This window comes from Camarhynchus parvulus, chromosome 6, assembly GCF_901933205.1.
Source record: "Camarhynchus parvulus chromosome 6, STF_HiC, whole genome shotgun sequence".
NCBI lineage: Eukaryota > Metazoa > Chordata > Aves > Passeriformes > Thraupidae > Camarhynchus > Camarhynchus parvulus.
The window spans coordinates 3,427,135-3,450,961 of NC_044576.1; the positions used below are offsets into that span (position 1 = coordinate 3,427,135).

At 44.9% G+C, this 23,827-nt stretch overlaps 2 protein-coding genes across 3 annotated transcripts in view; one reads left to right on the forward strand and one right to left on the reverse strand.

Moving 5' to 3' along the window:
* Nucleotides 1-2,919: 2,919 nt before the first annotated feature.
* LOC115905024 (lipase member K-like) lies at nt 2,920-9,878 on the reverse strand. Its single transcript, XM_030951057.1, has 9 exons — nt 9,775-9,878; nt 9,062-9,179; nt 8,254-8,452; nt 7,907-8,016; nt 7,616-7,752; nt 7,040-7,177; nt 6,850-6,921; nt 5,801-5,869; nt 2,920-3,153 (listed from the first exon to the last, which is right to left on the reverse strand). Exons 1-9 carry the CDS (start codon nt 9,823-9,825, stop codon nt 2,920-2,922), a joined length of 1,128 nt encoding a protein of 375 aa, XP_030806917.1. The 5' UTR covers nt 9,826-9,878.
* Nucleotides 9,879-16,882: 7,004 nt separating this feature from the next.
* The window catches only part of RNLS (renalase, FAD dependent amine oxidase), a 58,428-nt gene continuing 51,483 nt past the window's right edge, over nt 16,883-23,827 (forward strand). The window contains exons 1-5 of one of the 2 annotated variants that reach the window (XM_030951670.1): nt 16,883-16,994; nt 17,109-17,205; nt 17,969-18,111; nt 18,721-18,746; nt 18,849-18,879. In XM_030951670.1, the coding sequence (XP_030807530.1) occupies nt 16,883-16,994; nt 17,109-17,205; nt 17,969-18,111; nt 18,721-18,746; nt 18,849-18,879 (409 nt within the window). Of the gene's footprint in view, nt 16,995-17,108; nt 17,206-17,968; nt 18,112-18,720; nt 18,880-23,827 lie in introns of both variants that reach the window. The other variant, XM_030951669.1, reaches the window with a different exon arrangement.

Consider the following 23,827-nt stretch of genomic DNA (forward strand, 5'->3'; position numbering starts at 1 on the left):
GTGAGGGAAGCAGCAGTGACTCAGAGTCAGCCTGGGAAGGTTCCCCCAAAGCCACTGCAGGGGCCACCAAGGACAGCACAACGAAATCCAGCAGCAGGGAGGGAGCTCTGGCCTTCAGTTCTGCCAAATTATAGCCAGGAATTCTGTTATATAGTAATACACCAACAATAAAAATATTATATTATATTATATTTTATATTATATTTTTATTACATTACATTACATTATATTACATTACATTACATTATATTATATTATATTATATTATATTATATTATATTATATTATATTATATTATATTATATTACATTATATTATATCACATTATATCATATTATATTATATCCAATATATTCTATATTATATAATATGTGATTGATTATAATTTATTGTATTATATAATATATCTATGACAATATTAGAATATAATATATATTAATATAATGTATAAAATATACTATATATAATATGATAATATATCATAATATATTTTATCTTAAAATATATAATATATATTAATATGTATTATCTACACCATATAATATATAATATATATTAATATATGATATTATATATTATATTGTAATATATTATAAAAAATCATATTAAATTATATATTATATTAAATTATAATATAATCATATATATTATATATAATACAATATATTACTTATATTTAAATATGATATAATATAATATAGTAAAATAATGATATATTATAATATAATTTAATGTATTTTACAATATATAATAGAATATTAATAATATATATTAATATAATGTACATAATATGATATATATAATATATTATATAATATATATACATGATATAATAAAATATAATATTAATATATTATATATTATATATCATTAATTATATACATTATGTATAATATACATAAATATAATGATACATATATAATTATATAATATATATATATATATTACTATATATTATATTTTATAGTACATATAATATATATTATCATATATATTATATATATTATGTAATATATATTATATAATATTCTTTATATGATAATTATATAATATATAATAATATAATTATTATAATATATTATTATTTATCGTATTATTATATTATAATATATATTACCTATAATATAATATAATATAATATAGTATTTTATAATATAATATAATATAATATAATATAATATAATATAATATAATATAATATAATATAATATAATATAATATAATATAATATAATATAATATAATATAATATAATATAATATAATATAATATAATATAATATAATATAACCCACAGTAACATTTGGAATGGCTGCTCTCCCCTGAATTTATTTTCTGGCCTCCCCCAAGCCTCTGACTGATCTACTCTATTTTTCAGGATGATGCAGATCTTCCAAGGAATTTTAAAGGAAGCATGACAGACTGAAAATCTGACCATATCCCAGTGCATGATTTTGAGCACTTTCTCCATGAAATATTGCTTTGCCTCACAGCTGAATTCTCCCTCTCTGAAACAAGCTGATTCTTCTGGTGCTTGCACCATTGACACGTTTATGGAGATTTTCTGATGGCCCTCAGGATTTTGGCTGACAGAAACAGCCAAGTTTTTTATTGCTGTAAAATAACTGCGCTTCCTTCAGACTAAAGAAAATAACCATCAACGCATCACAGCCCCTCTGAGATTACTGCTCAGTCTTATTGCCCTAACCTCTCAGATAAACCCTAAGATAAGCACTTTGTGAAACCCTAAGCCCCTTTTTATTTGGATTTTACACATTCTCCACCAGAATCACACACTGGGCTGTCTGACTGGAAATTTCTCTTCAGGATTTATTCATTTCTCACCTCTCAGTCACTGAAAGGAAAAAAAAATACTGCCCAAACCCAGCCACATTAAAAATGTGATTAATTACAATTTTTATTGAATTCAAAACCACTAGGACTGTTTTTTCCCTAGGGAGATGTCCTTCCAGTACCTGAAGGGAGAAAGATGGAAAGAAACTATTTACAAGGGATGGAGGCACAGGACACAGGGAATGGCTTCTCACTGCCAGAGAGGATGTTTAGATGGGATATTGGGAATTAGGAGTTGTTCCCTGGCAGGGTGGGCAGGCCCTGGCACAGGGTGCCCAGAGCAGCTGGGGCTGCCCCTGCATCCCTGGCAGTGCCCAAGGCCAGGCTGGAGCAGCTTGGGATGCTGGAAGGTGGATGGGCTTTAAGGTCCCTTCCCACCCAAAACATTCTGGGAACCTAACTCCAGTGTTTTTCACCACAGATCTGTTGGATCTCTTTCTGATCCGCCTTGATGGTTTTCAGTGTAACAAGTGGCAGACCTGAGACAGCAACGATGAGCTTTGTGTCACTGATGAAGGCACAAAAAAAACCCCCAAAAACTAAAAAACCCCAAACAAAACAAAACAAAAAAACCCGCCAAACTAAACCAAAAAAAAAAAAAAAAGGAAAAGAAGGAAAAGAAGGGAAAAGAAAGAAGAAAAAGAAAGAAGGAGAAAAAAAGAAGGAAAAAAGAAGGAAAAAAGAAGGAAAAAAGAAGGAAAAAAGAAGGAAAAAGAAAAAAAAAAGAAGGAAAAAGAAGGGAAAAAAAGGGAAAAAGAAGGAAAAAAAAGCAGGAAAAAAAAGCAGGAAAAGAAGAAGGAAAAAAAAAGAAGGAAAAAGAAGGAAAAAGAAAGAAAGGCAATGCAGTGCCAGCCAGGAATGGCATGAAGGCTCCTCTCCCCACCCTGTCACTTCTCCAGGTGAAAGCTGAACATTTTAATCAACTGTATTCAGGTGGTCCAAACAGAGATTAAAAAAATTTCGAAAGATTCAAAAAGATTCAAAAAATTCAAAAGATTTAAAAGAAATTTCAAAATCCTCTAGAGACAACACTAGAAAAAAAATTGTATCAAGTAGAACCAGCATCTTTAGGGGTGCTTCTTCATGATGTCCAGGATTTCGCGGTACAGAATGTCGGTGGCGTCGAGGCCCAGCACGAAATCCATGTGGTTCCAGTGGGGGATGAGCTTGTGGTGCACCAGGTTCCTGACCTGGGGCAGCAGGAGCGCCGTGTCCCGCGGGTCGGCCATGCAGTCCTGGCCCGCGTTCCAGACGGCTGTGGGCACCTCCATGTCCTGCACGTCGTAGAATGGGGCCCCGGTCTGAGAGCAGAGGGAAAAGGGGATTCACAGGGAGCAGAAGGAGAAGGGGCTTCAAAAAGAGGAGGGGGAAAAGGGGATTCACAAGGAGCAGAGGGAAAAGGGGATTCACAGGGAGCAGAAGGAAAAGGGTTTTGATAAGGAGGAGATGGAGAAGGGGATTCACAAAGAGGAGATGGATGGAAAAATGGTTTCACAAGGAGAAGACAGATGGAAAAGTGGCTTCACAAGGAGGAGATGGAGAAGAGGCTTCACAAAGAAGAGATGGAAAATGGGCTTCATAAGGAGGAGATGGAAAAGGGGCTTCACAAAGAGGAGAGATGGAAAAGGGATTTCACAAGAAGCAGATGGAAAAGGGGTTTGACAAGGAGGAGATGGAGAAGGGAATTCACAAAGTGGAGAGAGAAGAGTGGCTTCACAAAGAGCAGATGGAAAAGGGGCTTCACAAGGAGGAGATAGATGGAAAAGGGGCTTCACAAACAGCAGATGGAAAAGGGGCTTCACAAGGAGGAGATGGAGAAGAGGCTTCACAAAGAAGAGATGGAAAATGGGCTTCACAAGGAGGAGATGGAAAAGGGGCTTCACAAAGAGGAGAGGGAAAAGGAGTTTCACAAAGACATTGCAAAGGGGCTTCACAAAGAGGAGAGGGAAAATGGGCTTCACAAGGAGGGGATGGAGAAGGGGCTTCATAAGAGGAGATGAAAAAGGAGCTTCACAAAGTGGAGAGGGAAAAGGGGCTTCACAAAGAGGAGAAGTTGTTGGACTGCAACAAACTGTGCACCTTTGCTACTCTTTGGGAATGGGGGGAAATGAAAACTGGAACTCGTTTCTTCTAGAAAGGGGAGGAACTTCAGTAGAGATGCAGCATAGTCCTATGTGCTATGATTTAGTGAGTTAATTTAATTAAAATGAATTAGTGAATTTGTTCTGCCGGGCTAGAAATTCTAGTTCTGATTCTACAGATGGTTTGGATAAGGAGGCAGAACTTTGGCTGCCCTGGTTTGGTGCTGTTGGATCATCCTGACCTCCACAGGTCCCTCCCAGCCAGCCCTGCTGGGCTTTGTGGTGACACTTCCCCAGCACTTCCTTCAGTGACACCAGGGAGGTGTTTGGAAGCAAGTTTCTGAAATTAAAAAAACTTTCTTTCTTTCTTTCTTTCTTTCTCTTTCTTTCTTTCTTTTTTCTTTCTTTCTTTCTTTCTTTCTTTCTTTCTTTCTTTCTTTCTTTCTCTTTTTTTCTTTCTTTCTTTCTTTCTTTTCTTTCTTTCTTTCTTTCCTTTCTTTCTTTCCTTTCTTTCTTTCCTTTCTTTCTTTCTTTTCTTTCTTTCTTTCTTTCTTTCTTTCTTTTCTTTCTTTCTTTCTTTCTTTCTTTCTTTCTTTCTTTCTTTCTTTCTTTCTTTCTTTCTTTCTTTCTTTCTTTCTTTCTTTCTTTCTTTCTTTCTTTCTTTCCTTTCTTTCTTTCTTTCTTTCTTTCTTTTCTTTCTTTCTTTTCTTTCTTTCTTTTCTTTTCTTTCTTTCTTTCTTTCTTTCTTTTTTTTCTTTCTTTCTTTCTTTCTTTCTTTTCTTTCTTTCTTTCTTTCTTTCTTTCTTTCTTTCTTTCTTTCTTTTTTCTTTCTTTTCTTTCTTTCTTTTCTTTCTTTCTTTCTTTCTTTCTTTCTTTCTTTCTTTCTTTCTTTCTTTCTTTTCTTTCTTTCTTTCTTTCTTTCTTTCTTTTTCTTTCTTTCTTTCTTTCTTTCTTTCTTTCTTTCTTTCTTTCTTTCTTTTTTTCTTTCTTTTCTTTCTTTCTTTCTTTCTTCTTTCTTTTCTTTCTTTCTTTCTTTCTTTCTTTCTTTCTTTCTTTCTTTCTTTCTTTCTTTCTTTCTTTCTTTCTTTCTTTCTTTCTTTTTCTTTCTTTCTTTTCTTTCTTTCTTTCTTTTCTTTCTTTCTTTCTTTCTTTCTTTCTTTTCTTTCTTTCTTTCTTTCTTTCTTTCTTTCTTTCTTTCTTTTCTTTCTTTCTTTTCTTTCTTTTCTTTTCTTTCTTTCTTTCTTTCTTTCTTTCTTTCTTTCTTTTCTTTCTTTCTTTCTTTCTTTTCTTTCTTTCTTTCTTTCTTTCTTTTCTTTTCTTTCTTTCTTTCTTTCTTTCTTTTCTTTCTTTCTTTCTTTCTTTCTTTCTTTCTTTCTTTCTTTCTTTCTTTTCTTTCTTTCTTTCTTTCTTTCTTTCTTTCTTTCTTTCTTTCTTTCTTTCTTTCTTTTCTTTCTTTCTTTCTTTCTTTCTTTCTTTCTTTCTTTCTTTCTTTCTTTCTTTTCTTTCTTTTCTTTCTTTTCTTTCTTTCTTTCTTTCTTTTTTTCTTTCTTTTCTTTCTTTTCTTTCTTTCTTTCTTTCTTTCTTTTCTGTTCCAAGGCTTAACCAGTATTTCAGAGAAGAAATTTTTCCTAATATTCAGTCTGGTGTAACTTGTCCCCTTATCCTCTGGAAAGTGGAAAGTCTAACTTAAAGACTTTTATTCTATCTAAAAGATATTTGCAAAGCAGTGTTGAGAATGGAAAGTGCCGTTGTTCCAAGCAGAAATCCTGACTTCCAGTTTGTGAAGGGAGGAATACATTAAGGGGAGACACAGCAGGCATGCATGGGAAGAGAACAGGGGCAGGGAAGGCCGCTGGAAGCACCTCACCTGTTGGTAATGAAGGCTGTTGTACATGTGCCCCCCATCAAAAGCTCTCAGTGCCCCACCGTGGACTCCCTGCAGCAAATTCAGACATGAGCGAAATCACAGCTCTCTGGGGATGCACTCAACCCTCCAAAGTCAACCCTCAAAAGTTAGTTTTCATCACTGAACCAGCAGTGTCTCACAGGCCTGGCCCCAGGCCCAGCACAAGTAATTATTGTCGTGAATTTGGACAAATGGGCAGAGGTTATGTTTCTAATGTTTGTGGCTAACACCAGGATGGGAAGAAATGAAAATGGTCTGGAAAATGGGTTTAGAATGCGAAATATTCCTTGTGGGCTGGAGAGCTGGCCTGAAATGGCCCAATCAAAGATGGAAGGAGCCTCTGAGCATCTCTTGTCTAACTGGAACAGGACTAGCAGCAAGGCAAGGTCAAGGGAAAAGGCTTCATCCCTCCAGTGGGCAGCAGCACGTCAGAAAATGGGGTGTGCATTCTTGCTATGAACCCCACAAAGTCCTTCTGGGGTCCCTGAGCAGGAATGCCACACAGGGAAGAGGCTGTGCCCTGAGTACAGCCTGTGGCACACGCCTCACAGATGGTAAACAGGCAATCTACCAAAAAATGTGCAAATTTTTAGCTTGGGGAAGGGAAATGGAGTGCAGCAGAGCACAGCTGCAGTGTCAAAGGCTCTGGTGGTCACTGTTCTCATGCCCACGAGGGGAAGAAGGAGAAATAATTAGCTTTATCAGTAATAAGCTTAATTGGCTGCTGTCCAGATGCACCCCTGCCACTAGTCTGACCCCTAATGGCACTTGGGCTGCAGGGCTGGATCTGGTTTGAAATAAGAGCCCTGGAATGTGGCAGCAGGGCCCTCAGCTCCATGACAGATCCACTCTTCTGGCTCCAAAACCTGCCGAGCGTTTCAGGGAGGGGTGGAAACGAAACCCACCAAAGACCTGGCCAAGGTGTGCCTTGCGGCCTGCAGCACAGCAGGCTGCCCACAAGGGACCAGGGACACTCTGTGGGGCACGGGAGGGAGGCTGGGGAGGTTTACCTGCAGCCAGTGGATGATGTTCTGCACTGAGGAGCCCGCCGGGGTGTGCCCCATGTACACATCGAACCGGCTCTGCAAGGACACCAGCACACCCCACATTTCACAGCAGCCTTCACCTGGCCCTGCAAAACAGGGCATGGGCAAGGTTTGGGCCTTCAGGAGGACCCTCTGCAGGTCCATTCCCACGTACCATGTTTGTGTTCTTCCAGTTAAACCCAAAAATTGTAGCCAGGATGTGCTTGCAGACCTTGGAGCAGGAGCAGAACCTGGAGAGGACCACCTCCCCCAGGGCAGTGTGGGGCAGGAACTCCCTGGTGCCAAACAGCTCCTGTAAAATCCCAAATGTGCTCATCAAATAGGAAGTCTGGTCATGCTTTTCCCCAAAGCACCACCACTTTACTATTTTATCCCCCCATTAAGGTTGCTCATAGTGAAGCCTCCCTTGCACCCCCTTAAATGCTTCAGCTCCTTGTTGTCTTATGGGCATGATCTCTTACAGTCATTAATGCTCTTGTGTTAAATGCTAGGGCTCAATTCACAGCCTCTGCATCAGTTTTATTCACCAACATTTTGATCTAATTCTGCCAGAACATTTTGGGGAGTGAATTCAGGACAGGACTGAAAGGTTCTGCAGTGAGATGTGCTTTCCTTCACAATAAAACAGCGCACAGCTCCCCTCTCTGTAAATGACATGAAATAGCCCATAGATAATTTCACAATCCCTACGAAAAACATTTTGGCTGTGCAGAACATAGTGCAGACCAACCTTAAGCCCAGAGTCAGAAAAGACTGAGAGTTTTCTAAATGGGCTCTGAGAAAATATCACCGTGGTCACAGGTGAAAGAGCAAAGAACACCTTGATTTTCTGAGCCAGCTCGGGCATAGTGGAAAAGGCTATAAAACCTGGGGAGGGGGAAAAAAGTAGGGAAAAAAAAAAGGTTTAGACTTATTTAGGCTTTCAAGACGCTCATGCACATAGTTTAATTTCAGTGAGTAATTCTGCAAATCTGAGAGGGGATGTTGACTTCTCGTGCTGTCATCAGCAGGACCCACTCACCTATGGTGGTGCCTTGGGAATGGCCAATATAATAGAGCTGTTTCTGTCCTGTTTTCTGCTCAATAAAGCTGATCATGGCTGGCAGATCGTATTTAGCCATCTCATCAAAGCTGCAGAAGGAAGAGGAGATGTCCTGCTGAGAGGGGCAGCATCTGCACGTGCACAGCCACCACCGGCAAACCACAAAACCAGCAGGGAGGGCAGAGCCACCCCACAAAACTCTTCATCCTACTGAGTTTTCCCTCAAAACAAGTTGGATGAGCTCCACTCCAGCCTGGGTCACTCAGGGGCAGCGTGATCCTGACAGAATTCAGCTGTTTCTGAGACCCTCAACCCCACCCATTTACCTGAAAGCCCAGAATTCATCCTGTGTGGTGGTCAGGACCTGGTGCCTCCTGGACCAGGTGTTCCCTCTGCTGTTTCCTATCCAGACGTCGTAGCCAGCATCTGCCAGGATGAAGCCCAGGCTGCTGTTGGCCAAGTTGGTGAGCCAGATGCTGCCTTCTGTAAGGAGACCATGCTGCAGAAGTGCCACGGGCCTCACACCTGCAAGACAGGCAGCATGATGACTCTCCTCATTTTAATGCTGTTTTTTGCCTTTTGAAACGGTTTATGAGGTGTTATCCCCATGGCAGCCAAAATCCATGGAGGTTTGTGTCAGTGCTACTCTAGATTTCATTTAAAAAGCAGTTTTGCTAAGCTGCACCATTATCTTGGACTTTATCCCCAGAATCTCTGGCAGAACTTGGGCTGCCCAGGGAGCTCTGTGGGCAAACATGGAGGAGCCTGGGGATGTGACAGGAAAAGCGCAATTTTCACGGATCTAACCCCTCCTCACAGGACAAGAGGATCCCCAGGGAGAACCAAACCAGTCTGCTGATCCATCAAATGGCAGCAGGAGCACATTTTGGGAGCCAGGCTCTGGAGAGAGCCCGAGGTGTACCACCAGGGATTGCAGCCTGACATTCAGTGCTCAGGGGTCCGTGAAGGGTGTGAGGAAACATCCCTGGCAAGGGATCAGCCTTCCTGACAAATTCTGACCCATCAAAACTGATGCTAAGCCACAGGGAACCCTGCAAACCCTCTTGCACAAGCCCTGGTAGCCCAGTGACTGCTCAAGGCATGTGTGTGTGTCTTGTGTGGGATCAGTTTTACCTTGGCACCCATAATTTCCTCTGCCATGAGGAATTCTGTTCAGCTGAAGGATGTAGCCATCTTCTGTCACCACGTCATACTCCTCGCTGGGGTACCCCCAGAAGGAGACCATTTCACTCTGCAACAAGAAGAAAGCCAATAATTGTTGCAGTAAGGTAGAAAAATGGTAGAGAACGGCTCCATAAAATCAAGCCTGCTCTCCTGGAGTCAGTGGCTGGCCTTGTCAAAGCCAGCATTTTGCAAATTCCTGTGTGAAAGCAATCCTGGTGTGAGCAATTAGTTAACATAACAATTAGTTAATATTATTCCTGGGTAAAAAACAATTTTTTTTTTGTTTGCACCTGTAAAAACTGTTTTTACACTCTTAGATAGAAAAATGAAAACTATCTCTCACAAACAACTTGTACACACCAGGAGTTTGAGTGACCAATCAATACAGAATAACAACTTGTTAATTACCAATAAAGTAATTGCCAAAAAACTACTGACCCACACAAGGCCTGTAAAACTGTATAAAAGGGAATTATATCCATAAAGAATAGCCTTTTTTCCACCAAGAAGAAAATGGAGTCCTGTGTGATTTATTCCCATAAATAATAACATTTTCAAGGCTCCTGCGAGGAAATCCCTGAATGTGATATTTCACTGAGATTATTTAATGGTGGCTGTTTCCTGGACACTTCCCACCTCCTCTCCAATGCCATCATACTTACAATGTTCATCGTTGCCTCTGGTTCTTGGGGAATGGGGAATTCAAGAAGCATTCCCCGGCTGCCATCCCGTGGAGCACGGACAGCAGAGCTAGAGCCAGCCACATCCTCGCTGTGCCTGGAACAACACAGTGACCCACACAGTCAGTGCCAGGGAGGGCAGGGCAGGGAAACACCCCAGGTGGGACCCAGCCTCAGCCTGGTGGCCTGGATGACCACCTAAAAGCGTCAATGCACATAGGGTGGCTGAGGGAGCGCATCTCAGCAGGGACAATTCCAGGGAGCTGGGGCAGACTTTCAGGAATTCCTGTAAGAGGTGAGGCAGCAACCCTTGTGGTGCTGTACACATCACTGGGAACTGCAAAATGTTAAAAATCACAGGGTGGTTTGGGCTCCTTGCAGCCCCCTGGGGTTGGTCAGACCTCCACTGAGCCATTCCAATACGCAGAGGATGTAGGGTGTTGTATGTCCTGTCAGTGACCATGCAGTGCCACTGCTCCGGTGTCTCTTCCAGCAAAGGGACAGCTCTGTCCCATCACCCTGCTGTTTGCATCACCTGCTGGCACCACTGCCCAAACCTCCCCAGGAGGGAGAGGGAGGATGAATAAATTCCAGCGCTGCCTTCCCTCCCGAAATAGAAATAAAATCATGAGAAGAAAATCTCTAACTGCTTGCCCATCTCCTCGATCATGGTGTAAAAGACAAGAATTGGTTACATTTCATTCAGAGAAGGACATTTTGGAGTGCAAATCTATATGTAAAATGGGGAGAGATGTATCTTCCAGCAGATCTAGACATCCCTTGGTGATATTGGCTTTAACACAGCTTTAAAACCCCTCCCTCAATGTGCTGGAGAGTGCAGCTGCCACAGGAGGTGGGGAACAGCAGGCTTTGCACACAGTTATGGGCAGGAGGCATCACAGACAGGCACTGAAAGCTCTGGCCAGGATTGCTCCCTCCAACAACCATAACATTGGGCACCACAAGAAAAACTGGGCTGGAGCAGCCTCTAGAACCGAGCCAGCAAATGAGATTTTGGTGCCCTGTTCTGAGGGCTGGAAGTGCCATGACTGGTAAGTGCTGTTCAGAGGCAAGTTTAGAATGCTTTTCCCTGTCCAGGGCACGTGTCCACTGTCCTTTTGCCTGCCCAGGCTCTAGCCATGCTTTCCCCACACTCACCTGTCCAGAAGCGAAGGCAGCCAGCCCAGCTGAGAGGTGGCACAACTCCTGCAGGAGGTGACAGGAACCTGTCAGCCCCTGGAGAGGATGGGCAGTGCAGGGAAGAGATGGCCAGCCTGGAGGAGATGGAGATGTGGCAGTGCCAGAGGATGGGTTCTGTCCCCTGGCTGGTGCACAGAGACAGCCCTATTTCAACTGGCTGCAGGGTGGGGTGCAGTGTAAACACCCTGGGATACAGGGCATATCCATCATTAGGTAACAGCACAGTTTAGAAAGTGCAATTCCCCAGAATTTGTTTGTGGAGGCCGGTTAAATATTGTTTGGGCAGAGTTTGGAGGTGATTTCCATTGAGTGGTTTAATTGGTGCTGCTGAAGAAAGTTTCCAGCATCCCATTTCAATGGTGGTTTTATTTGTTTGTTACAAGAGGCATAATTAGATTATTGCAGGGAAAGATCAAAGTCTCAAATAGATTTCCCGTGGTTGGGGTGTAGAAATGATGATGCTTCTGGTTATACAAAGGTGCCACATGTGGGATGGAGATTAAATCCCAGGCAACAGACTGAAAACATCTATACTGGGTCAGGCAGGGATGGAGCTCCCTTTGCTCATAGCCCAGGGATGGGACCCAGCCCAGTTGCCATAGCAACCTTGTCTATCCCGACCCAGTTTTCCACTTTTGCTCTCCCGGTTCCCTCCACCTGCCCCACTTTGGGCCGGGGGATGGAGCTGTGCCAGCCCACCACAACATCCCTGCTCTTCACACCCTTGCAGGAAGGTATGAGGAGCACCTGAGTGCCTTGTCCTGCCAACAGGGAGAGTTCTCCCTCTCCATGCCCCGTGCCAGGGCTGAGGCTGCCTCCTGCCCTTCTTTCCTAGATTGTTTTGCTCTGGGAATCGTGGTGAAAGGTCAGTAGGGAAAGGTGTCGTCTGTCTGTCAGCCTGGAACGAGCCTGAGAGGTGTCCAACTAGATTTGTCAGTTTGTCCCACTTCTATAAACACACACTAGAGCAGGGGTTTGCAATTTAGAGGTTTGGAGGGGAAGGGAGACTTTCTTTTGGGGGTACTAAAGCTAAGACGCCTCTGGCTTTCACCTCCTGAGGAAAGAGAACATGGAAATCTACACTCCAGGGGAAGGGCAGGGCAGCTCTGGCCACACTCATCTGGAGGCACTGGAAAGGGCAAGACAGAGGCTGCACCCCAGAGTCCTGCAGCACTTGGAGAGCAGGACATTGCCACGGCTCTTACAAGATGCTCCAGCCTCTCAAGGGGCATGTGCAGCTCCTGCTGAAGCACCACCACTGCAGAGACTGGATGGGATTGATGCCACAGGTTTTAGCTTTTGTATTTTTCAGACTCAATGATCTTAAAGGTCTCTTCCAACCTAGAAATTCTGTGAAAAATTCTGTGATTCTGCGCTGCTTTAGTGTGTGGGTCTGAGCTTCACATTAAGGGATGGTGAGCTCTGTGCACAGAGCGGGGAGACAGAACAATTCCTACTCTAGCTGGGGACCAAGGACAAATGATCCAAATCTCAGGCCCAAGAGCACAAACACCGTGGGCTGAAGAGAGAAAAACAAGCAGGATGGGACTGCATAACTAAAGCTATAATTGGACAATTAACTCCAATATGCAAATGGAGCAGAACTGATCAAAGTGAGAAACCCTGTGACCGGGTGTTCATTTTGTGCCCATTTTGGTTCATCTTGGGTGCAGCCCTGACTGGGCTCTTGTGCTGCCCAAGGTGGATCCATAGAGGCCTTTTAATAAATCCCTGCTTTATTCTTTAACTCTGTCTGGCCTCTGTTCTTGGGCAGCCTGAACAAGGCATCAGGGTCAAGGGGAGTCTTCACTGCATGGCCAGACCCAGCAAACTCAGCTCCATGCACCTCCATCCTGCTGCAGGTCACTGACAGCTCCTCAGCCTCTGTGGAGTCACCATCCTCACATTCCTCTCACCAGGCATTCCACACTGGACACAGCATCCAGATGTCACCTCCCTTGTCAGGGGTGACACCAGCCTGGTGGCCCTTGCCCTCTCCTGTGGCCCAGGCTGTGGTTCTCCATCCTTGCAGGGAGAGCACACTGCTGGCTCGTGCCCAGGGTGGTGCCTGCCACCCTTCCCAGGTCATTTCCAGTAAGGCTGTTGTGCCGCAGCTCCTAATCTGTGTCCTCACCCAGGGCCGCCTGCCACCAGCACATACTTGAGGTGGGTGTTTAGCCTGAGAGCAGGAACGTGTCACACATCCAGGGGCTCTCACCCAGCTCCTGCAACCCTCTCTTGCACCACTCCTGCTTTCCTCGCTGCCAGTCCCCACCTGCTCATCAGGTGAGCACGGAGCTTTTTCCATTGCAGTGGAAACTTCAGCACTACCCATCATGCTCAAGTTTAAATCATCGAGTTTTCTGTAAAATTACTGCCAGGGGTTCTGTCTGAATTCTTGGTGTTCCTCTTTAAGTGTAATAATGTCTTGATACTCTTCTACATCTAATAGGTGCTAGAAAGGATTTAAAGGAGATGATGGGGAGGGGTCTGGAGGGTCACACAGGGGCTGGCTGAGGTCAGTTGGTTTGTTCAGCTGGAGCAGAGCAACTGAGGTCAGACCTCACCGAGGGCTGCAGCTTCTCTCTGGGACAGGGACAGGACCAGGGAATGGCTGGAGCTGGGCCAGGCTGGATTTCAGGGCAAGGTTCTTCCCCCAGAGGGTGCTGGGCACTGCCCAGGCTCCCCAGGGAATGGGCACAGCCCCGAGGCTGCCAGAGCTCCACACAGGGTGGGATTGTTGGGGTGTCTGTGCAGGGCCAGGAGCTGGGCTGCTGGGCCCTGTGGGTCCCTTCCAGCTCGGGGTACTCCCTGGTTCTGTGCCTCTGTAAGTGCTTTTCCTGCTCTGCTGAGCCCACGGGCATGCTGAGGTGGCAGTGACAATCCAGGTGACCCCTTGGAGCCACCAACCATTCCTAAAGCACATTTCCCACACAGAGCCATCCCGTGGCCAGTGGGCCAAACATTTATGAGGTTTGAGAAATCTCCTTTACACAAAGACACCAGCAATGGAACCCACGGGTTCTCTGAGGAGAAACAAAGCATTCTGAATTATATGTACATTTATTTAATATGTAGACATTAGCAAACAAAAAAAATATAATTATTAAAAATATCTTTAAATTACTAAATCCATTCCTGCTTTCACCTTTATAGCTCCCACATCAAAAAGTCAAGCTTCAATTATAAGGTGTATTTCAGTGAGAGAACCTCTTTAAAGGAAACAATCCATCATGATGAAAGACATAACCAAATTTCAACCAATAGAACAGCCCTTCCCGGGACTGCAAGCAGAGATATTGTAGACCATTTAGTAAAGGAAGCATTAGTGAACAAGTTCTTACATTGAAGTGAGATGTCTCACATTTATTAAAGAAGAAATTAAAAGTAAACTGAGAATCTGGAGGGAGGGAACAGGACAAGGTGCCAACCCTGCAGGAGGTGCTGAGGAGGGGACGCAAATCCTGAGGCTTCTTTTGGGGGCAATGGTGTGGAGATGAGAAAACCTCCCACAAATGGGAACCCACAGCTGTAAACTCGCACATGTTGGATGCTCAGTTACAGAGTCAGTCTTTTATTTTATTTTTCTTTAAAAAAGTGCCAGACTGAGCACATGTCCTCCTCCATCATGGCCCCACAACACACGAGAAGGGGGGACAGGGGCTCCCACCTCTCTCCAGGAAGAGCCTATTAAACAACACTGTTGCCCTGATTTTTAAAGATTTTTTAAGCCTTCTGATGTTTACATTTTTGTAACGAACTTTCTTACACACTTTACTTTGCATTCTTTTATGGAAGACAAAAAAATGTAATAAACTGTTAGTTCATCCAGTGTCATTGGAGAGGTGGCGCTTTCACCCTCCACTCCACTGTCACTTTTAGAAATCTGTAAATGTTAGAGTCAGAAATTAAAAAGTCTCTTTTACCTTTGTGAAAAATGCATGTATTTTATGATTGGCTTTTTGCAAATATTAAAATGAATATTGTGTGTGTTGTGTTAGAAAGTAATGTTGTATTAATTCTCTTAAGTAGTGTGGTAAATACAGTTTTAGGTTATAAAAGATGTTAAAATAGAAACTATGCTATCTAAGATACTTTTTTTAAAGAAAGGACTCGCAGCGAGATAGCAGCCACAGTACACCTCAATCTTTCAGAGAAAAAGAATTTATTGCTCCATTATCAGAAGAAACGAACTTCTTCCTGCCTCAAAGGCGCTGTTAGGACTCAGAGGAAGAAGCTGACGCTGACCAGACAGAATCCTGTGTTTGAATGGAATTTATGCATCATGGATGAGGTGTAGGAATATGCAACAGGCTGTTGCTTTTAAGGGTTAATCCTCTGTTAACGTGGGTCCTTTTTCGGGCTTATTTTGCCCAGAAAGAGGTACCCGGACTGTCTGTAACTCTTTGTTTCTATTGTCTCATGTTGTCCTAATCCAAATTGTCCAAATTATTATTACTCTAATTTTCTATTTTCACAACCATTTCATTACTATTAAATTTTTAAAATTTAAAAAACAGGCGACTGGCGTTTTTCGCACCTTGAAAAGAGCAGCGTGTCCGCTGTGTCGCGTTGTTCCGTGTCCTATAGTGACACAACGCCTGCCCCGAGGTCAGCTCGGAGCTCCCTTTGGAGAGGAGCATCACCAGCCCCTGCCCGTGCCTCGGCCACAGGCAGCCCTGCAGCGCTTCACACCTCTCTGCGGACAAACACCTCTGCCAAAAGTGTCGCCTCCTGGTGTCCCCCATACCACAGCGATCCTATCGCACGTTTTCGGGAACATCTCCTTCCACCCACGGCGCTGGGGAAGGGGAGCAACCCGGATCCTCCCCAGAGCTGCCCACTCTCGGGGCTCTGGGGACGGCAGCTTGTTTTCCTGGGGCAGGCATTGCACGCAGTGTCACCACGCAGTGCCACCACGCAGTGTCACCACCCCCAGCACTGTTTGCTCCGGGCGCAGCATCGCGCTTTCCTCACAGCCAGGTGTTGGGGGCGATCCAGCAGCACCTTCTGGAAGGTGTCACACCCCCCATTTCCTGCTGGGTGGCACCTCCAGGTGGGCAGGGTTTGTCACACGCAGGGATGTGTGACATAGGTGTGTGTGACACGGGGGTGTGTGTGACACACAGGTGTGTGTGTGTGAGACACAGGGGGGTGTGTGTAACACAGGGGGGTGTGACACGGGTGTGTGTGATACGGGGGTGCGTGACACAGGGGAGTCTGTGTGTGTATAGGTGTGTGTGATATGGAGGTGTGTGACACAGGGGTGTCTGTGTGTGCATAGGTGTGTGTGACATGGCTGTGTGTGTGTGTGTGTGTGTGACACAGGGGTGTGTTTGTGTGTATAGGTGTGTGCACCAGGCAGGCATGCACGTACAGCTGTGTGTGTGTGTGTACAGGTGTGTGTGTGTGTATGTACAGGTGTGTGTGTGTGTGTACAGGTGTGTGTGTGTGTGTGTGTGTGTGTGTGTACAGGTGTGTGTGTGTGTGTGTACAGGTGTGTGTGTGTGTGTGTGTGTACAGGTGTGTGTACAGGTGTGCACACACAGGTGTGTGCCCAGCACAGGTGTGTCCGTACAGAGGTGCCAGTCCAGACGTGTGCCCAGGTGTGTACACCCAGTACAGCTGTGCCCGTACAGAGCTGTCAGTCCAGGTGTGTGCCCAGCACAGCTCCCTCAGCGGGTTCTGCACTGTGGGCGTGGCATTTCCCCGCCCCGCCCACGGGCGTGGCTCTCACGAGGGCGCGCGGCGGCGTCGGGAGGCCCCGCCCACCGCGGGGGCGTGTCCTGGGGGCGTGTCCGTGTCGGTGTCCGGGGCGTGTCGGTGCCGCTGTCCGTGTCCGGGGCGGGCCGGTGCGGGTGCCGGTGCCGGTGCGGGCCGTGCGGCGGCCATGGCGCGGGTGCTGGTGGTGGGCGCGGGGCTGACGGGCGCGGCGGGCGCGGCGCTGCTGCGCGGGGCCCCGCGGGGACAGGTGGCCGTGTGGGACAAGGCGCGGGGCGCAGGTGGGTCCGGCGGGCCGGGGGGTGGGAGGGAAACCCGGGCCTGGCGTGTGTCATGTGTGGTGTGTCGTGTGTGTCGTGGCGTGTCGCGGCGGTCTGTGACCCGCTGTCGCGCAGGGGGCCGCATGAGCACGACCCGCGCCGACCGCGGCAGCGCCGACCTGGGCGCGCAGTTCGTCACCTGCGAGCCGGAGCTGGCGGGGCCGCGGCTCAGGTGAGACCCGCCCCATCCATCCCATCCCGCCCCGTCCCACCCCCATCCCATCCCCATCCCGTCCCGTCCCCATCCCGCCCTATCCCGCTCCATACTTCCCCATCCATCCCGCCCCCATTCCGCCCCATCCATCCTGCCCCCATCCCGCTCCTCCCACCCCATCCATCCCGCCCTCATCCCCATCCATCTCGCCCCATCCATCCAATCCCGCCCCATCCATCCCGCCCCATCCATCCCGCCCCATCCATCCCATTCCTCCCCATCCCGCCCCATCCTCGCTCTCTGCCCTGCCTGCGGGATTTAGGGCAGTTGTGGAGGGGTGAAAGCCGGGAAACTTCGCCTGGGTTGGGATGAAAGGTGCAGGGGTACCGTGGGGAGGGGGACGGAGGTGTAGCAGCGCTGTGAAAATGCAAAAATTTTGCCTGGAAAGCAGCGAAAAGGCAGGAGCGTTTCAGGCACCTGGAATATTCCTGCGCTCCGCAGGGGCTGTGGAGCTCGGGCTGCTGTTCAGAGATTTAGGGAACCGCTGTGTATTCCCCTGCCTCCGGGTCAAGCTGCTGACAATTCCATCACTTTTAGCCTTGCTCCAGGCCCAATGCAATTAGCAAGGTAGTTCGTTCTTTTATTGCTGCATTTTTGCATAACCTGCCTTGAAATGTCGCCTGTTAAAATTCAGGCTGCTCTTAACTCGCTCCGTTTCCCGCAATCCAAGTTTTCATGTGTATTTCCGAGCATTTCTCCTTGTGGATTTCTCCCTTTCTAGCTTCTACGAGGAGCTTGTCACCCACGGCATCCTGAAGCCACTGACGGCTCCCGTGGAAGGACTGGTGGAGAGAGAAGGCTCCCGCAATTTCGTGGCACCCCAGGGCATCTCCTCGGTTGTCAAGTACTATTTGGAGCAGTCAGGTAATGCCTTTGGATGCCTTTTTGTGAAGGTTAAGGTTTTAATGGCTGTGTTTTTGGCGGTGCCTTTCGAATTTACATCCCTGGTGAGGATGTTTATGTTCGTCGTTGCTTTATGCATGTCTGGAAGTCGCTTGGGTGGATGAAAGTGTCTGTGAGCTCGGTGAATTTCCAAGTCCTGCAGGTATAAAAGTCTTTTATACAAATAGAATATCTGATGGGTAACTGGGGGCAGAGGGGTGAGCAGCACCCTGTGTTTTGGGGAAAGGAGATGAGTCTGCTGGGTGGAGAATCCTTTGGAAAATGAGTTTAAACTTTCTAACTACTGCCTTAGATGTCATGTGGCACAACCACGTGTACAATTCAGTGACTTATTTAACCCTGTTCTGAAAAGTTTGAGTTGTGAGAGTAGTCAAGCTTTGGTCCTCCTGTGCAATTGTTTTCATTTTTCTTTTTAATCAGCTGATTTTTTTTTAAACCCTGATCTTGTAAATAATGAGCTATATTTGCAGTGGGAAGCCATTCCCCCTTGCAATAACTCTCTCTCTGTGCATTTTCCCTGTGGATTTCCCTGCTGTGAGGTATTTAGCTGCTGCTTTTTCCCCCATCCAGGTGCAGAGGTGTCCTATGAGCAGCAGGTAACTCACATTTCCCTGCGGGATGGCAGGTGGGAAGTCTCCAGGAAAGCTGGGCCTCCGGAGCAGTTTGATGTGGTAATTCTCACCATGCCTGTCCCACAGATTCTCCAGCTGCAGGGTGACATTGTGAACAGTAAGTTCAGCCCTCAGGATGGCAGGTGACGAATTTAAAATAGCATTTGAGCATCTTGTGAAGCAAAAAAATAACACTCAGCAGTCTGAGCTGCTTAATTATTCCATCAGGACCGGCTGGAGAATGATAAGAGATGGGTAATTTCGAGGCCATACATGTAACACTTTGACAGCATAAAATATCTAAATGGGTGAGTCAGATTTGAATCTGATCTTTAATTTTTTTTGCTGACTTCTAAAGCAGGGCTTGTCTTTGTGCAGCTTGCAAATAGTTACTGAATTGGACAAGTTTTTTTGAGCATTTCTGTCAAGAGAAGTGTCTTCATTAAAACCTCTGGTTTTAAGCTTTGTGCCTAAGTGGGTAAATATTCTGTAAGAACAGGATTTCTCTGCTAGTTGCTGTTTTATGAGGCCTCCCATTTACCCTGGAAAATAATGGTGAGTCTGGCCCAGGTGAGGTGGTCTGGTTAATAGTGAAAGAAGTAAAAATAAAATAAGAAATAGGATAGAAAAGTAGAAATAAAAAGTAGAAGAGAAGAAAAGTAGAGGGAGTGGTTTTTTCAGAGCCTTCCCGAGGTTCTGTTGCATGCATAGTCTGCACCTCAAGGCCTTCCCCGCCTGATGTCACTGATGTCTTTGCAAATTGTTTTTCTTGGGGTAATTAAACAGTTCCTTGTCCAGAAAGCAGGCAGCTCCCCTTCAGAAGGTGTAATTAAGGTGAACAGCTCATTTCACTTGCTCTTGGGAGAGCTGGAGCTGCCAGATGCTTCCCACAACATCCTCTCTTCATATTCTCTCTAAGTGCAGGGTTGACTTTTATCTGAGGGAATCCACCAAGTTTTGCCTTCTCCTCCCCTTCTTCCCGTTTCTTCCCCTGTCTGCCTGTTCTCTGGGTGAGACCAGCTTCCAGATGTCCATCCAGCTGTTAATTCTGCATCTCAGGCTGCAGGACTGGCTGACATCTCTGACTCCCCCCCTGCCCCAGAGCCCTTGGCATTGGAGCCACGGGCATCTTTACTCTTGGTTCTTTATGCTAAGAGCTGAGTGGGGGGAAGAGCAGATGAGGAGGGTGTTTCAGAGCCTGAGCAGGGTGCAGTTTCAGCTCTGGTTTGACTTGCAGAGGCTCAGGTGCATCGCTGTGTGTAAACCTCAGGGATGTTTTGGTTGTGTGTCAGAGAGCCGAGTTTTGCTGGCAGAGGAGGGAGCTTTCCCCGGATTCACCTCGCTTGGCATTTCAGATGCAATTTCCTGACAGCTGCTGGAAGGAATAGGCATTCTCTCCCTTCCACACTGACACTTTTTAGTAATTTTTATACTCTGGTCTCCTAAATCCAGGGGTAAAAAATCAGATTCTGGCAGGAGCCATGTGTGCATTCCCTCCCGGTAGCAATTCCAGCTGCTCCTGGAAGGGGAGGTTCTTGCTGCCTGTTGGAGCCTTCCCTGTGGCTGTCACTGCGGGTGACAGGGCTCTCTTGCTGCCCTGGGATGGAACAGGAGGTGTGCAGAGCTGGAGCAAGGGGAGGGCTTCCCCCTGTGTGGCCAGCTAAGGGTCACGTGTGGCCACTCGCGGCTTAAAGGTGTCAGGAAAATTGATCCACAAACACCAGAGGTTTCTGTCCTAAAAGGAGACAGAGGAGTGCTTTTGCTTTAGTTAAATAAAGGAAGAGCCAATGGGCCAAACCCCTGGGATCTCTCCCATTTTTGGAGGACACAGCCTCCTTTTTATCCCAATTTCCCAGCCACATTTCCCTCTGAAAGTGTTCACAGTCAGGATCGTGAGCCTGGGTCTGGACACTGAGAATGTAAAGGTGGAGGAAATGCAGCTGAATGAAAGACTGATCACCTAGTACAAAATTGAAACTCAGAAAAACCCAAGAAGTTAATGGTACAGCTGAACTCTCTGCTGGAGTATGTCTGTAATAATAACTGAAGAAAACCACAAAACTGGCAATCTGGATTTAAAAAAAACAAACCAAACATATGAGTACTTCAGGATCCTACCTTTTTGTTTCTTAAGAGACATGTGTCTTGTAAATGATCATATAAAGAGATAGTAAAACACATGAAAGCTGGCTGTAAATACTACAACAACACCTTAATAATAATTCTTATCATTAAAATCTGAGAATTCACATTATAGAATCAGCTTATCAACAGGAAGTGTTTGAAGGGATTAAGACAAGCTTTTTAAAGTATTCGGATAACATTAACAACAATCATTATTTATCAGTGTTACTTATAAAAACCAAAAATAACAAAGGTTACAAACTCAATAGCAACAATCCCTAGAACTCTGAACCCCATTTCTGAGGTACTTGAGAGGCACAGACTTCCCAGATACCAAAGATTTCCCTCTAATGCATAACCTTCCTTTTTAATTCTTATGGAATTTAGGGGTTTTTCCCCATTTCTGAGGTACTTGAGAGGTTCAGACTTTCCAATACACCTGATCCCAATGAGTCCCCTCTGATGTATAACCCTCCTTTTTAATGTTTAATTCTTATGGGATTTAGGGGTTTTTCCCCATTTCTGAGGTACTTGAGAGGCACAGAATTCCCAGAATGCCTGATACCAAAGATTTCTCTCTACTGTATAACCCTCCCTTTTCATTTTTAATTCTTATGGAATTTAGGGTTTTTTCTTTCCCGTTGTTTCTTTCATCTTTCAGTGTCTAATTTCGTTTATCAGCAAACATAAAGTTTATTGGTAAAAGCAAATATCTTTTTCCCTTCATCAATCAGTGGAATCCTTCCCATTGTTTCTTTTATCTCCCAGTGCTGGTTTTATCCACCAGCACGCCCACAGCTTGTTTGTAAAGTGGTTCACTCCTCATTCCTCTCAAAGGGAAGGAGACAGGATTTGGGAATATTCCCTGCTGCTCTGGAAGTCCCTTATTGTATAGAAGGAGGATTCTGGAGCTCAATAAAAAGATGTGCCTTGGCAGTGTTAATCCCACTGGCTGTTGTGGTTTGGGGAGAGGAGTGTTCAAGCAATGAGTTTTGGATGTTCCTGCTGCTCTGGTGTCACATCCCTGCTTTGGCAGCTCCTTCAGCAGGGACATTTTTGGGTTTAAGCTCTCCCACATCCCCCCTGGTCTCCCTTTTCTTGCCCCATCTGAGGCTGCTCCCTTTTTGGGGCAGTTTTGCCAGGGCTTGAAGTGCTTGGCTGGGGACCTGTGCCAGGACCTTCTTGAGCCACTTGGGTATAATTTGGCTCCCAGTTGAAATCCAGATGAATTTTTAAATGGGTTGTGGTGAGGCATTGCTGGATAAAGGCTGCAGGAGAGGAGAAGGAGCAAAGGAGCAGCTGGGTGGGGTAGGGAGTGCTTTGGTCCATCAGTGAGGGCTGAAATTAGCCTTTGACATTTGAGCCTGAATTGTAGAGTTCAAATGACTTGCCAGAGGTGGGAATTTCCCCCTCTGGAATTCACCATTTTCCTGTTTGAGGGAGGAGGTCTTTTGCCCTCCAGGTGTTTTTTTGAAAACAATTTTCACTTATTTACGCCATATTCGGAAAATCAATATTTTGAAACAACCCCTCAAATTTTACATTGCTGTTTGAATACTTAAACTTAGCAGACTAAACTAGACTGGATAGTTTTTGTGTTCTTTAACCTCTTAGATGAGCCTGAACATGATGTCCTTGTGAAGCCTTGTGTGTTTAGGAGGAGACAGAATTAAGTGGCCTTTGGCAACCTAAAATTGCCATTTTATATAGGCTGTGTGAGAAATGAATGTTCCAGATTTACTTCTCTTGTGAGGGAAAAGCCAAGTCTTAGATTAATGGAGAAGTTAGTGTGTAATTAAAAAAAATAGATATAAAATAAATAATGTAATAAACAGTGTGTATATATATATATTTTTTTTCACCTTAATTTTCAACCTTTATTCATTCTTTCTACAATTATCACGCCCAAATAGATGCTAATTATGCAGTTGCATGTTTAGTTGCATAATTATTTGCATATTTAGCAGCAGCAGAGCCAGAATAATTTCCAGCATGACTTCCAGTAGCTGCTGGATAAAGGGTTAACTCCTTGCAACATGTTTGGAACAACAATAGGTGGCAGCAATCAAATGATGTTTGGGACATTCAGCTTGAATAAGTAAATTAAATTCACTGCACTGATTTGGGCTTTACGTGTTCTGGTAGTAAATATTGGGGTTGTGCAGAAGGTAAAAGGGAAATGAATCAATGTTTCTGAGGTTTGTAAGGTCAGCTCAAGGAAAGGAATAAATTTACTTAAAAGTAGGATCTTGGCAAATGAAAGGGCAAGATTTTGCAAATTGTTCATTGTCCAGCAGTGTTTCAAAGGTGCTGGACTGTTACACAGGCTGCTGATGTTAGAAAAATCCTGGATTTATAGCCCAGATTCCATATGATCACTGAGCAGTGTCGTTCTTTCTGTGCATTTTCATATCAGCTGGAGAAGCCTTCTTATCAGTTCTGGTTTTTAGTTTAAGGCATTTGGCAACATGGCAAATTAGGGTAGCAGCGATTTGCCGATGGTTTTTTATTTTATTTCTTTATTTGTGTGTTCAGAATGTTTTCATTATGTTGCTTTCCTTGGAATTTCAAATTACAGTTGTGCATGTTTAAGCTGCTAATAAAACAGGATGGCTTGGCTTTTGTTTCGAGCCTGACCTATTTTTTTTTTTTTTCCCTTTTTCCATCTGTGTGAATGTCCCACATGTTTTAAATAATACAAGCTGATGAGAAGATACAAGTGAAACAGGGCTGCATTTGCGTGGGAAGGCTTTATAATGTGAGTTAGGAAAGCACAAAACCCTGATAATTTTTCACGAGTCACAAGTCCTTGCTGAGTGAATGTGTTTATTTTTGGATAGCACCACGATAAATTCGGAATTCTGTGGTTCCAGTTCCAAGCAATCCGAGCAGGGCTTATCCAGCTTGGAGCCCTCATTACCTAACAGATCTGCAATGTCCAC